The following is a 14,256-nucleotide window of genomic DNA, read 5'->3' on the forward strand; positions in this document are numbered from 1 at the left end:
TATTGTTGACATACTATACCATGACATTTATTTTATTACTTTATTCAACATACTATTCTTTGACCATTTTTGAAATTCTATCCTCAGATGTTTTTTGTATCACTTTATTTAACCTTAACTTTTTTTTTTACTTTACTGTGACATTTTTGACATTCTACTCTATGACTTTCTCAACATTCTATTCTATGACTTTTTTGACATACTATACTATGACTTTCTTAACATTCTATTCTATGACTTTATTGACATGCTATACTATGACTTTCTTAACATTCTATTCTATGACTTTTTGACATGCTAGGACTTTCTTAACATTCTATTTTATGACTTTTTTGAAATGCTATACTATGACTTTCGTAACATTCTATTTTATGACTTTTTTGACATGCTATACTATGAATTTCTTAACATTCTATTCTATGACTTTTTTTGACATACTATACTATGACTTTCTTAACATTCTATTCTATGAATTCTTTGACATGCTATACTATGACTTTCTTAACATTCTATTCTATGACTTTTTTGACATGCTATACTATGACTTTCTTAACATTCTATTCTAGGACTTTTTTTGACATACTATGACTTTCTTAACATTCTATTCTATGACTTTTTTTAAATACTATACTATGACTATTGTTGACATACTTTACTGTGACTTTTTATCACTTTTTTGACCTACTTTACTGTGACTTTTTTCAACATACTACACTATAACTTTTTTTTCACTTTGTGTCGACCTACTGTAATATACAATAATATACAATTTGTCTTCCATTTTTATGACTTTAATTAAACCATACTATACCATGACTTCGTTATCCCTTTTTTTTGACATACTATACTATGACTTTGTAATGGCTTTTTTTGACATACCGTGCTATGACTGTTTTAAACATACTTTATTTGTTGTCCCAGTTGTTCAGTGGTTACCACTCCAAATAGCACCATCAAGTAGGATCTGCAGATTCTGACCCAGGTTTTTTGGACGTACTATACTATGACTATTGATGACATACTATACTATGACTTTTTAATCACATTTTAGACATACTTTACTATGATGTTTTTATCACTTTATTCAACATGCTATCCTTGGACTATTTTTGACATTCTATACTATGACTTTTTAAAATAATTTGTTATCAACATAACACACTATGATTTTAATGGCTTTTTTCAACATACTAATCTATGACTGTTTTTAACATATTTTTAACATATTTGGTGTCACAGCAGCTCAGTGGTTAACACTGCTCCAAATAACACTTGCAAGTCAGATATGCAGACTCTGAACCAGGTTTGATTCCCAGTGTGAATACTTTTGAAACACATTTTTTTATCACTTTTTTTCAACATACTATACTATGACTTTTTTTTTTACTTTTCTCGAAAAACTATCCAATGAGTTTTATGATATAGTATACTATGACTTTTTTCGACACACCATACTAAGACTTTTTTAATTGATTTTTTGGATGTACTATACTTTGACTTTTTATATCCTTGAATTTCCTCTTGGGGATCAATAAAGTATCTATCTATCTATCTATCTATCTATCTATCTATCTATCTATCTATCTATCTATCTATCTATCTATCTATCTATCTGTCATCTATCATCTATCTATCTAATTAACATTTTTTTCGACATACTGTACGTATTCTATGACTTTTTGACCTATCTATAGGCCTACTATGACTTTTCTTTTCAAAAACATATCCACAGTCTACTTTTGTTAAATACATAATTGGCATTATTCAACATTTCAATGAAATTTATACTACTAAAACCATTCCCGCTTTTCCAACTATTCTCACTACTTCGTCTCACCCAATTATTCAAGCAATATGGTTGAGCTTTGGCAATTTAGCTTTTCAGCATTCACAAGCATTTTCTGCAGGAAATGCATTTTCTAGTCTTAACCTTGTGGTTACGCATGGTCATTTGTAGCCAACAATACTGCTATAACGTTACTATCTAAGCCAATTTAGCAACTAGCTAGTGGGTAACGTAATGCAGGCAAAATGCATAATGACAGAAACAGAAAAAAAAAATGAACTTGTCTGAAATATAAATATTTTCCTCTGTCACGTATAGAATTATGATATAAACTTACAATCCAACGAAAATTGAACTTCCATTACTTCCACCTTTTCTGAAAAAATTAGCAAACACATCACTCACAACTTATGAGATCAAAGATTTCAGAAAATGTATAGCCTACTTGGGAGGCGTTCACGGCCATATTTGAAGACAGTATTAGTCTGTTTTATACAATCTATGATTAGTCTCAAAGCTGCTGGCATGGTCGTGGACTGAAAGAAAAAAAAAGAAAAAAACATGGCTGTGGATGTTTTAGCCTAGCTTATTGGCTTATTTATGTAGCCTACAAACATTATTTTCATAAATCAATCTGTCTGTTGTAAACGAGATTTTCCCACTTATTTTTCTACGTTATAAATGTAATAATGTATATAATATGAGAGTAAACTGTAATTGGAGGCTGGTAGCTGAACAGTAACTAACTGCCCCCCCCCGAAACACACACACACACACACACACACACACACACACACACACACACACACACACACAGCGGGGAGAATGGGCGCTAGGACCGAGAGCAGGACGGGCAGGACGCTCCAGAGAGAGTAAACACTTCTTTTCAGACAAGATACTTTTATTTGTGCCTCTGTGTCTGAATGGGCAGGTTTCAGAAGGTCTGATGGTGCTGGGACATCCAGAGCGACTCCGGCATCTGGTGCTTTTTTCGTGAACGCTGTAAAAGAGCGAGCCAGAGCTTCCTTCTGCAGGACGTCTACCTGCCTGTCACCGGAGAGGATGAGGGAAAACCTGGGAAATGTTCGTCAGAGACTCGTTCGATGGTGATGTAAACTTGGGATGTAAACACGGACCCTCGATCTCTACTCAGGAGGTAATTTATTAGATATACTGATTTAATTGAGAATTGTCAGAAGGTCCCATTTCCCTTGCCCTGTCTGTACTGGGATACCTTAATGTCCAGTTTGGGATGGACCACCACTTTTGCATATAGGTCTTTCCACAAATTAAAGTCAGGATGTTTCATCCTTATGCAACCAGATGTAAGGTGATTATTCAATCCATTTTTTTGTGAGCAAAGATTAAATAGATTAAATAGAAGGAATGTCTGCATAAGGTTTCAGATGGTTCAATGCTGTTCCTTGGTACCAAACATCCCTTCAACCATCTTCCCAGGTAAAACTAGCAGAACTTAATTTGACTCTGCTGGTCACTGGAACACTTTACATCCCAAAATCACTGACATTACATTTGTTTGACCACATCCTGGTGGACGGTGGTCACAGACATATCACTTTTAATAACTTTTTAAGTTTAAGAACTTATTTTCTTAAAAGCTTTTAAATCCAGATTGAGAGAACCTGAAATGAACTGTTTACATGGTAAATGTTTTTAACTGTCTGTGTTGTATAACTTTTATAAATGTAATTGATTGTGTTTTGCCTCTTGGCCAGGAATCCCTTGAAAAAGAGGTTTTTAACCTCAACGGGACTTTCCTGGTTAAATAAAGGTTAAATAAAATAAAAATAAATAAGTTGTAGGTGAAGAAGAGGTAATTTGACATGAACCTGTAGTACAACTTGTACTTCAGGTTTATGTCAAATTACCACTTCTTCACCAGCCAATTTACTACTTAAGATCCTCTGTAACTGTCTGCCACAGCTGTGAAGTATCTGACACAAAAAAATGGAAGAAAGTTTGTGCTTTCCCTGCTTATAGGAGCTCCTTTTTGTAACTGCCTTCTTAGTAGTGTTATGAGAAACAGCACATAGGTGTGCAGACAGGCCCCACCCTGCCCTTTGTTGAGAATAATGCTCTGTTTTCCTGCCGTGCCTCGACTTGTTTCTTTCCACTTTTACTCACCTGCTCTTTTAATGCCATGAGTGCCTCCAGGTCCACAGTGTTTAGAAGGGATCAAGTGTCTCCTTGTTGCTGCTAATCTGCCCTGAAAGCCCCACATACACCGTAAAGTAGTTAATGTTTGATGGAAAACAACTTCTCACCTCTGAGCCTAGACAAATATTTGATGGGAAAGTCTTTTCTGTAACCTCCTGACCAACAATAATGCAGAATGTCTGTCTTGTTTATCATGTCTAGGAAACAACATGATGTCTTTTTTAACTGATGTCTGAAGTAATCACACCCTGCAATTTCTTTTCCATTTAGAGTGTTGACCACTCTGCTTTGTTCTGGCTTCTCAGCTATGTTTACAGCCACTTTGCTTCGTCTTATATTGAGTTTTCAGTTGAATTTTCTTTTCTTCCATTGGAATTTCTTAGCAACTTTTGTACCAAACAGGCATTTAAATGCTGAAATCCTATTTGTCTTTTAATCTATGTTATAGGAACAAGAATTTCATTGTTGCCAAGCCACACCAGATGAAACTAAGGCGTGCGTTGCAACATTAGATTTTGCAAGCTGACCTCACAAATCACTGCTTGGATTTACAATCAACAATCAACAGTGAAAGAGTTGAGATCTACTGGGGATTAGAGTTTGTGTGTTTGTAAGACTGCTTGTTTGGGAATGTTTTTAACGGTTGTAATCTTGCAGGACAATTGTACAAAATAATAAGAATAAGAATGTATACTCTTTATTGATGCCCTATGGGGAAATCACAACTTACACTGTGTTGTTATTAAACAATACACACAGGCCGGAAAACACACACATGGTCAGGTCCTAAACATGCACTAATGGAGAGATGTCAGACTGAGTGGGCTGCAACTGCTGAGCAGGTGCCCTGAGCAGTTGGGGGGGGTTTGGTGCTTTGCTCAAGAGCACCTTGGCAGTGCCCAGGAGGTGAACTGGCATCTCTCCAGCTACCAGTCCACACTCCGTACTATGGTCCGTACGGGGACTTGAACAGGCGACCCTCCAGTTCCCAATCCAACTCCCTACGAACTGAACTACTACTTTACAATTTTAAAATAAGTTTGTAAGCTGTTTTTCTCACGTATGTGATTATTTTCTGTGTCGTTGCAGTGTTTTCTTTCACCATGACGACGCCACGCGAGAGCTCCCTCCTGCTGACTCACCTGCTCCTCCAGCTCTTCCTCCCTCTCACACTGTCCGTTTTGCACCCTCTTCATCCTCCGGCTGTCCACGTCCCCACGCTCATCCCTCACGCGCCGATGCCTCTCATCCGCTCCCGCTTCAGCGCTCAGACTCAGCTGGACCTTACCACTCACTGCAACTCCAGCTGCTTCCACAGAGGAGAGCAGGAGGCCCAGAAGGAGCAGCTCTCAGATAAACTGGCTTTTGAGACGCTGTATGCTGACGGCTCCCGCACTCTCACCACTGTAGATGTGGAGGGCGACGAAGAGTTTGACGATCACTTCACTCACCCTTCACAGAAGAGAGGACCCAGACTGATGTCCAGGCACAAACGCGTGAGGCGGCAGATATATGGAGCAGATGGACGTTTTAACATCCAAGGTGACAACTTCCTGTTGGATTACCCTTTCTCCACAGCCGTGCGGATCTCCACCGGCTGCACCGGCGTTCTTGTATCTCAGCAGCATGTCCTCACAGCTGCCCACTGTGTTCATGATGGGAAGGATTATGTCAAAGGGGCGCGAAAGCTCAGAGTGGGATTCCTGATTCCTCCATCCATCAACGGCACACAAGTTGGCCTCACTTCTTCCAAGAAGCCTTTGGTCCGCTGGGTGAGGGTGAAACGTACCCGTGTGCCAAAAGGCTGGATCCAGGGCCCCCAGGAGGTCAGCATGGACTTTGATTACGCTCTGCTGGAGTTGCGTTGGCCTCACCGCCGTCCCTTCATGCGCCTCTCTGTGGCTCCCTCCTCCTTCGACCTGGCGGGGAATCGCATCCACTTCTCTGGCTTTGACAGCGACAGGTCTGGGGAGCTGGTGTACAGGTTTTGTCCCGTGGAAGAAGAGTCCAGTGACCTGATATACCAGCACTGTGACGCGCGACCTGGAGCCAGCGGCTCTGGAGTGTATGGAAGAGTGTGGGACAACAGTTTAGAACGCTGGGAAAGAAAGGTCATCGGCATTTTCTCTGGACACCAGTGGCTGGAGATAGATGGAGAGAACCGGGATTACAATGTGGCCGTGCGCATCACTCCACTAAAATTTGCTCAGATCTGTTACTGGGTGCATGGTAACCGCATAGACTGCGTCCAGGACTAAGGAGAACAAAAGAACAAAAAAGAGGTTTTGAAACTCTAACATGACAATACAAGAAAGCACAAAAATACAGGGTGAAATGTCGAAAGACGAGTGAAACAGAATTAAATCCCTACAAAAATAACACCCTTTAGAGAGTGATACACCAGTAGAGCAGATCAATTAAATTATTTCTCTCCTGTGTTTAATTTGCTTCATGTAACCTCTGTCTGTCTGTGAGATAACCATCACCACGGCATCCTTTAATGTGTTTTTGCCCAGTCAGATTAATAAAAGTCCACATTATCAACATAAACCACTTTTTAAGAGGGGGAAAAACACTTTTCCTAGTGTGTAGTGTGTCAGATGTGCCAGATTATTTTTCTACTGTGGATGAAGGCAATCTACAGATATTTCATCTTTACATCTTTATTTTGTGGAAATGGTTTAGTATTGCTTTAGGTTTTTAAAGCTCATTTGGTTATTCCCATCTGCATGCACACCTACGAAAAACACAGAATAAAACACTAATTTTGGACACCACTTGACCTTTCAGCAGATAGTATGCTCTTCTCCGTGTGGACTGGAGAGTGTTCATTTTATTTTTTTGAAAAATGCTTGATATATTTTAATAAACAGAGATTTATAACAGTGATTGTGTCAGTGGTCTTGACTTTGAAGTTTCAGATGTCATGTTGGAGTGCCCTCCTGTGGCCAGAACAAGTACCACAGCATCAATGGAACTTAACAGAAGGGATAGAATACTTGTTTGGTTTAAATTGAATTTAAAGGTGAATTAATTGATCAGCTGATTGGCAAAAAAAACAATCTGCAACAAGTCCGGGGTTCCAAGAAAAAAAAAAAAAGAGTAGTTTCATTTTTTTTTTTAAATAAATCTATTATAGTTAACTTAATATGTGTGGGGTTTAGACTGTTGTACAAACAAGTTGTTTGAATATTTCAATTTGGGAGTCATGACTGTAATTTGTTGCATCCCTAATTGAATTGAATGAGCAAATTTGTTATTACTTAATCATTTATGCAGTAAGGTCTGCGCCTCATCCTTGTAACATTTTACAATGGGTGCCATCTACCACAACCATGAAGAGAAAACTGCAATATGATTACCAAAACCTGAAACTCAGGAGTTTGAAACAGTAGGCCAACAGCTCTGTTTTTACTAAATATACATGCAAACAGTGAAAAAGAGCAACAAGTCAGTAGTTTAGTGCTTTTTATTAGAGATAAGGAGACGATACAAAACATCCACCATTCAATATTCAGTCTAAACTCTTGACCGCTGGTCTTTCATATACACATCGCTCCCCATCAGACCTTCATAACACCAGAGATTTTAGTTCAAGGTTCCTGGTTTTAACAAGTACAAGGAATGTTGTCTGTTAACTACATACAATGCCATGGTTTCAGACCCAGAACTGGAAATAAAAAGGAATCACTCAAATTTTGTAATTTGCGTGTTCAAAAAGAAAACAAATGGATGACAAAACAAAAAAAACAATATATTTAACCTTGGTTCCCCCCCAGAGAAGGTGTTGAAACATCTTGTGAATTATTTCATACTACAACTAGTCTCAACTACACACATTTACAAAACTTAACTAGAAGTTTGGCAAAAAAAAAAAAAAAAGAAAAAAAAGAAAATAGTAGTTGGAACGATTATTTGTCAGCATTCAATGGTTGGAACACTAAGGCTATTTTCTGTCCCTTTCTCTGCAATCATACAAATGGAACCCAAAAGAACAGAACCCTGTCTTAAACATGAACAATATGTGTATTTTAGTTTTAACATCATCCTTCCTCGTATCTTAATGTTTTTCCTTTGTGTGTTTTGTTCATATTCTTTATGTTGCGTGAACTGGAATGACAGTCTGCGTTAGTGGAATTTCTTTTTGTTTTTTAAACTGTCACTTGACCCCAAACCCACCCACAATATCTCACCCCGAGAGTCCTGCAAATGGTGCTGGTTCTGCTTTTGCCCTTCTCCAAACCACACTGGAATGAACACTAAACCCAACAGATGTGTCTGAAATGCCTCCATCGAAGCCAGAGAGGAGGGGGGAAAGGGGGGGGGGGGGGGGGGGGGGGGGGGGGGGGGGGGGGGGGGGGGGACAATATTTATATAGGGGCTCCTTCCAGGCTGACTACTGACGAGCCGCCGAGTTTTTCCGCCAAGGTGTGCCGATCTTTGAGGTCTTCCAAACCATTCACCTGCCACTCGTGCTTAATACCTGAAATAAAAACATTATTAAAACATGTCAGAATTACTATTATTTTGATAAGACACACAAAGAAATCTCTTTTTAAACAAGGTTTGGCCATCAAGTAAGCTTAAAAACACAGAAAGAGAGAGATGTCTTCTGAGCCCAACAAAACTATATACACACACACACACACACACACACACATACACTGCTATTTACCTTCAAACTTTCTCTTGATAGCATCTTTTGAGCTGGCATAGATCATCTTGCTCTTTAAGGGGGCACTTTCTGGAGCCCTGTGAGTGGGGGAGAAACATTGTTAAAGCCAAATGTTATCTTAATGATGTCAACTCAACCATTTAAATGTCTCATAATGACAGCCCTCACCAGAAGATAAAGACCAGGTCCTCCTTCTTTGTTTCTTTGGTCTCATAGGTGGCGTCATACAGGGCGTAGCGGCAGTCGTCGGGGGGCAGCATCTTCACAAAGTGCTGGTACGGGTCCTGGACGGTGGTTCCCAAGTCACCCAGCAGGATCTCTTTGCCGTCATCCAGAACAATGTTCTTGAGGTCCTTGCTCATGCAGAACAGAATGGCCTTCTTCCTCTTCCTCTTCTCATCCTCGTTCGCCTGAGCCTTACGCACCTTCATGTCGTTGAAGACCGCGATAACTTCATCTGTGACTTTCACACCGGAGGCCTGCAGAGAGAACAATCTGTTAACTCAATAGTTAAATGTATTTATAGTTTAACATGCCTCTGCTATTTCTGCAACTGCCCAGATTTTTTTTTTTTTAAACCAATAATAATGCCACACAGTAAAGGGTAATTTCTTCCTGATTTTTTTTTTAATTCAATTTTATTTATATAGCGTAAAATCACAACAACAGTTATCTCATTGCGCTTTTCATTAGAAAAGGTCTAGACCACATTCTCTGATGTTATTTACAGAAACCCAACGATTCCTACCAGGAGCAAGCACTGGGTGAATATAATTGAATTCAATCAAGTTTTAAACAAAAAGGAGAAAATACATTGCTACGTCAAATGTATTCAAATCACTAAATTAATTTGGGAAAATATGATGTAAATATGACGTTAATGGACACTAATACAAAAGGTCCACATCAATAACCAGTTGATCCTCAAGTCACTTTCTAAAAATAAAAAAATCACAACGTCACTTGTTTCAGATTTTCAAATGTGAACATTTGCTGTAATATTAAACTAAATATATTAAGGTTTTGAACGGCTGGTTGGACAAAACAAGGTGTTTGAATTCCTCTACTTTGGCTCCGGGAAATTGGGAAACATTGACCAAAACAATTAATCTACAAAATAATTTACAGACTAAAGTTTGTTTGTTGTAGTCCTCCACAGTGATCGTTTTTCCTGAACGAGGCAACAGTTGCCATTATTTTAACAGGGCAGAAATGTAGACTTCAGCACAGTAAATAGACATAAGGCTGAAGAAAAGCCTGAGAGGACAGCATGTGACTATCACACACGCACACAGCAGGAATGCTCCTTACCAGGCTCACTGATAAGGAGGACTAAAATGCAAAGGTGTGGCTGTGACAAGCATGCTAGCCATGGTGGTGAAGAGTTAAGCTGTGTAATGTTATCTGAAAATGATCTAATTACCCGCACAGTTAGTCCAAATGAAATACACCTGGTGACGCCTTTTGATTCAATGTATTATGGATCAGGTCACACTGTAAGAATATTGAGGAACAAATAAAGTAGGTGGCCAGTAATGCATGTCCAAAGTCCATCTCGTCCAGCTAACAGTTGTGTTTCAAGATTCAGTGACCAGTAGATATAAAACATTACGTTCTTTCAGAAGGAGCAGCCATGTATCTCTACCATAAAGATGGCCATGTGGGTGTGGTCAGTAATTAAGCACAAAAGGGCAGGGTTCAGTCCCAAACAATGGGGCTTTTGTAGAAATATAGAATACAAGTCACATCGCAGAGTCACAGCTCCTCCATAACTCACTCAATCAGATTTTCTGACTTTGTTTAGGGCACTCCATCAGGGGAAAATGCAGCCTCAGGAGAAGAAAACTGCTATCTACCAGCCATGTGTCAATGGAAAAAAAAAGACAATGAAAAAGGAAATAAAAGGGGCAGGAAAGACGGAAAAGGAACCAAACTGCAAAGCAGCAAAGGCAGGCACTGTATGTTTGCTCAGGGCGTAAAAGACACGTATGAGAGATAAACGTGAATTTAGAGTAATAATTAACCAGCATCAACCATACTCACTTCCTTAATCCCCATCAATCAATAAAATAACTGTAAACTTAAAACTGTAAGGAACATGGGAAAAATATCTCCAAAATACGTGCTGAGGTTTACAAATGTGCATAGGCCTACTCTTCGAACACAAGACATCACATGACACACAGCATTCTACTTCCAGGGTGATGCTGAGAAATAGTTATGGTCATATGATTTGCACACCTCATTTTTCTGTGCACAAACATGATCTGTTACGTGAAATGTTATGCTTTGGCATAGTGCTTCACATGTTTATATTCCGTTTGTATTTTTATTCTAGCAGCAAGCCAATATCACCATGGTGATCACTAGGCTTTGACCTTATCTAATCGTAACCGGGGGAACTTTTCTTTACAGAAGTCAAGGTTCAAGTCACTCAATATAAATCTACTCGCAATCAAAGTCTTGGATTCCTTGTTACACACAGTTAAGATTACAGGCCTCATGAGTCAATTTCACTAGCAAACAGCAGGTCTGGACTAAAAAATTAAAACACTGCAAAGGTAAAGTGTGCAGCAGGCCCTTATTCTACTGCTTTATAACTTATAATATAAAATATATTACACGATACTATACGTTTTATGTTTCGTGTTGCATAAAGAAATTATTGATGACTATATATGTAGGCCTATGAATGACTAAAAAAAAAAATAAGTACGTCAGTTATTCCCTCTTGGTAGAGGAGTTGAATGGCATGACGGGCGTACATGCCATTCAACTCCTCAAAGCTGTTCAAGCTGTTGTACAAATTTGATGCGCATCTAAAAGAAGATGCGCAGTACTGACCATGGCGACCCAGAGGCAGCGGCCCATTAGCTTCAGCTAGTGGATGAAGCACTGCAAAACTGGCGTTACATAATGGTGACAATTACGGTAAATATTAACTACATCCCAATGGATGTATATGGCAAAATTGCAACAAGGAAAATGGCTGTAAATAAAATTGCAGATTCGTTCGTGCATAATCCAGCACCAAACAAAATGGTCTTTGCACCAAATTCAGGGTGGGGCCATGAATGCAGCACACGCACGTGTGTGCGCTAGCTTGCTATATAAGGCAAAGCTCTGCTCAAACACTGACTGTTCGGTTGTCAATTCACACATTTAGTGGCACAGCGCAACTCGGCCATAAACCTATAAAGTATCACTGTGGGCGAATTGTGACCTGATTTTGAGCACGTAACGTTAGACAACCAGCGTCTAAAATACTACTAGCGAGGGAGCCGTTTACAGACAAAGAACAAAAAAATCACAGCAAGCGCCATAATGGGTGTCATGTTCTGCTTGTGCTAACGCAACGTTAGCTAGCTAGTCCAGCTAACAATACCGTTTGGTAGTTTAGCCCCGAGGCTGCTGCTGCACCTGCCAGCGCTGCTGTTATTATGTATAAGCATCGACTAACAGAGGAGAAATAACGGAAACATGACGCAGTGAAACCACCGTGAACAGCGTCACGACAGCGGTGTACATGTTAACACAGACAATGGTTTGTAGGCGAAACACGGCGAGATGAACGAAATGGCGCCAGTAGTTTGGGAGTGTCAGTGGTTTTTCTGGACTATTATCAAGATCTAGCTATTAAAAACTACCGCACGGCACATCCCTCCCCGATGTATGAAAGCTTTGTTAGCTGTCCAGATCTCGCTAGCCCCGGTGCTAGCAGCGGCTCCTGCGGCACAGAGCCGGCTTGCTACGTTTGATGCTAAAACGTACGATTATCTATAAAATAAACACAAGTTGAACACAAACTTCCCCCATATCTTAAAACTGGGTCTATATTCGTCTGTTAAACCAGCAAGAATACATACAAACGACGTTAAACCTACCATAGCTGGAGCTCTGAATGGGTCAGCGTCTGAGTACAAATTGAATGGACTGTGATGATGAATTGTGGGTCTCTCGCTCACACACTGGATACACAACGTGAACGCGCCCACAAGCGCGCCCCTGACTCGAGCACGGTGCACGAGCGGGAGCGCATGTCTATTAAACATTACTGTCCGGCAGTTTTATTTGCTGCTTTGTGTTAACCATTGACTTATGTGTTTTGTCACTTGTAATAACAAAGAGTGATGCGAATCTAATTTAATTATTAAACAGCTTCAGTTCGATATTGTGTATGCAGAAATTAAACAGATACAACAAAACAATAAAATCTTCCCCGGTAGTCCTACATTTTAACATATTGACTCCTGTTGTTAAACGTGACACTAATTAGTAACCATTTGAGGGAAACAATATTTTACGTCTTACGTATTGTATTTTTTTATATTTTCATCTTGCTTTCCCTTTGATATTTTACAAACATTTGTATTTTGTTTGGCAGTGGCGGCCTGCAATGGTGAGCAGATCAAACGCAGCCCACCAAATGGTGGTGAAGAGCATTATGGGAATTTGTGTTTTGTAGTATTTGAATAAACCTACAAATCCCTATGTATCCGAAGTACACAATTAGGAAAGCATCAGATATAGTGCTCAGTTGGTGCTTTTATCACAATTCAGTTACGACGAAGATTATGATTAAAGCCGCTGATGGTCGACAACACCTTTCAAGCTTTTAATGCAGTTATACCATTTATTTGTTTTGTATTGTAACCTATTTAAAAACAAACATGAATGTAGCACGTAGTATGAATACCACTGTAATTTAAGGATTCAATACGTGCTATTAATTTTACCCCAATGGCGGGAGGAGCGATTAATAAGTAAAGCAATTGTGTTGCTGTTAGCGACATTCAGCTGGCAGCCAGGCGCAAAGCGGTTTTCAGGATGGGAGGAAATTCTCCGTCATCCATCCCCTCCTCTCTCCCCTCCCCTCCTTACGGTTTTTGTTGGACTCACTTCCAAATATGGAAGCGAACGGTGAGCGGCGGCGGTCAGTGCACGCGCCTCGCTCACAGCACGAGGAGGGTCGGGCCGCGACGCTGATCACCATATAAGGAAACAAGGGACACGAAATTTCGCTGTAGCAGATTTTTGAGCACGGCATCGCGTTGAAGGGGAGAGAGACAGACACACAGGGAGGGTCAGTGTGAGGATGAGAGGCAGCGGCAGTGGGAAGCGAGGGGCGGAAGATGAGGGACGGTAATGATGACACTTTAAGCAGGAAGCTTAATACCCAACATAAACGCTATACTAACACAACTGAGGTCAATCCATACTGAGGCAGAGCTGTTCTTTTGTTGTGGGACATGGGGCCATAGCTTAAGGGCGCTGTGGTTGTAAACACAAAGCCTGTAAAATATGACCCACATTCATGAAGTGGACAAACAAAACAAAAAAAATCCACTAATTCAACCAAACTAAAACAATGTCATAGTTTGACAATATTAATATAGCTTCTACATTTACAAAAAATCTTTACATCTTAGCTGACAGAATATAAGACGTTGTGATGTTAGCTTATTGTCTTTAGCTGGTTGTTTATACTGCACATATCAGACAGTAGCTTTACACAATATACTGTACATAAATTAGATTCAACTTTATTCTCATTACACAGAGTTAAAGTACTGAGACGACAAAATGCAGTTTAGCTTCTAACCAGAAGTGCAAAAAG

General features: G+C 39.7%; 2 protein-coding genes across 6 annotated transcripts; one reads left to right on the plus strand and one right to left on the minus strand.

The window, feature by feature from the left end:
• Window positions 1-2,605: 2,605 nt before the first annotated feature.
• LOC117951664 (serine protease 23) lies at window positions 2,606-6,531 on the plus strand. Of its 3 annotated transcripts, none has more exons than XM_034883470.1 (2): window positions 2,606-2,892; window positions 5,054-6,531. In XM_034883470.1, exons 1-2 carry the CDS (start codon window positions 2,868-2,870, stop codon window positions 6,220-6,222), a joined length of 1,194 nt encoding a protein of 397 aa, XP_034739361.1. In that variant the 5' UTR covers window positions 2,606-2,867; the 3' UTR covers window positions 6,223-6,531. The 3 variants fall into 3 exon arrangements, with proteins under 3 accessions (XP_034739361.1, XP_034739363.1, XP_034739362.1); XM_034883472.1 differs by having other exon boundaries at window positions 2,608-2,939; XM_034883471.1 differs by having other exon boundaries at window positions 2,609-2,942.
• An 884-nt stretch (window positions 6,532-7,415) lies between these two features.
• cfl1 (cofilin 1) lies at window positions 7,416-12,733 on the minus strand. 3 transcript variants are annotated; one of them, XM_034883493.1, is made up of 5 exons: window positions 12,524-12,733; window positions 8,808-9,118; window positions 8,640-8,716; window positions 8,329-8,447; window positions 7,416-8,290 (listed from the first exon to the last, which is right to left on the minus strand). In XM_034883493.1, the coding sequence occupies exons 1-4, from the start codon at window positions 12,689-12,691 to the stop codon at window positions 8,335-8,337; spliced, it is 669 nt and encodes a 222-aa protein (XP_034739384.1). In that variant the 5' UTR covers window positions 12,692-12,733; the 3' UTR covers window positions 7,416-8,290; window positions 8,329-8,334. The 3 variants fall into 3 exon arrangements, with proteins under 3 accessions (XP_034739384.1, XP_034739387.1, XP_034739386.1); XM_034883496.1 differs by having other exon boundaries at window positions 7,416-8,279; window positions 8,322-8,447; XM_034883495.1 differs by having other exon boundaries at window positions 7,416-8,279; window positions 8,313-8,447.
• Between the last annotated feature and the right edge of the window lie 1,523 nt (window positions 12,734-14,256).

Source organism: Etheostoma cragini, chromosome 10 (assembly GCF_013103735.1).
Source record: "Etheostoma cragini isolate CJK2018 chromosome 10, CSU_Ecrag_1.0, whole genome shotgun sequence".
NCBI lineage: Eukaryota > Metazoa > Chordata > Actinopteri > Perciformes > Percidae > Etheostoma > Etheostoma cragini.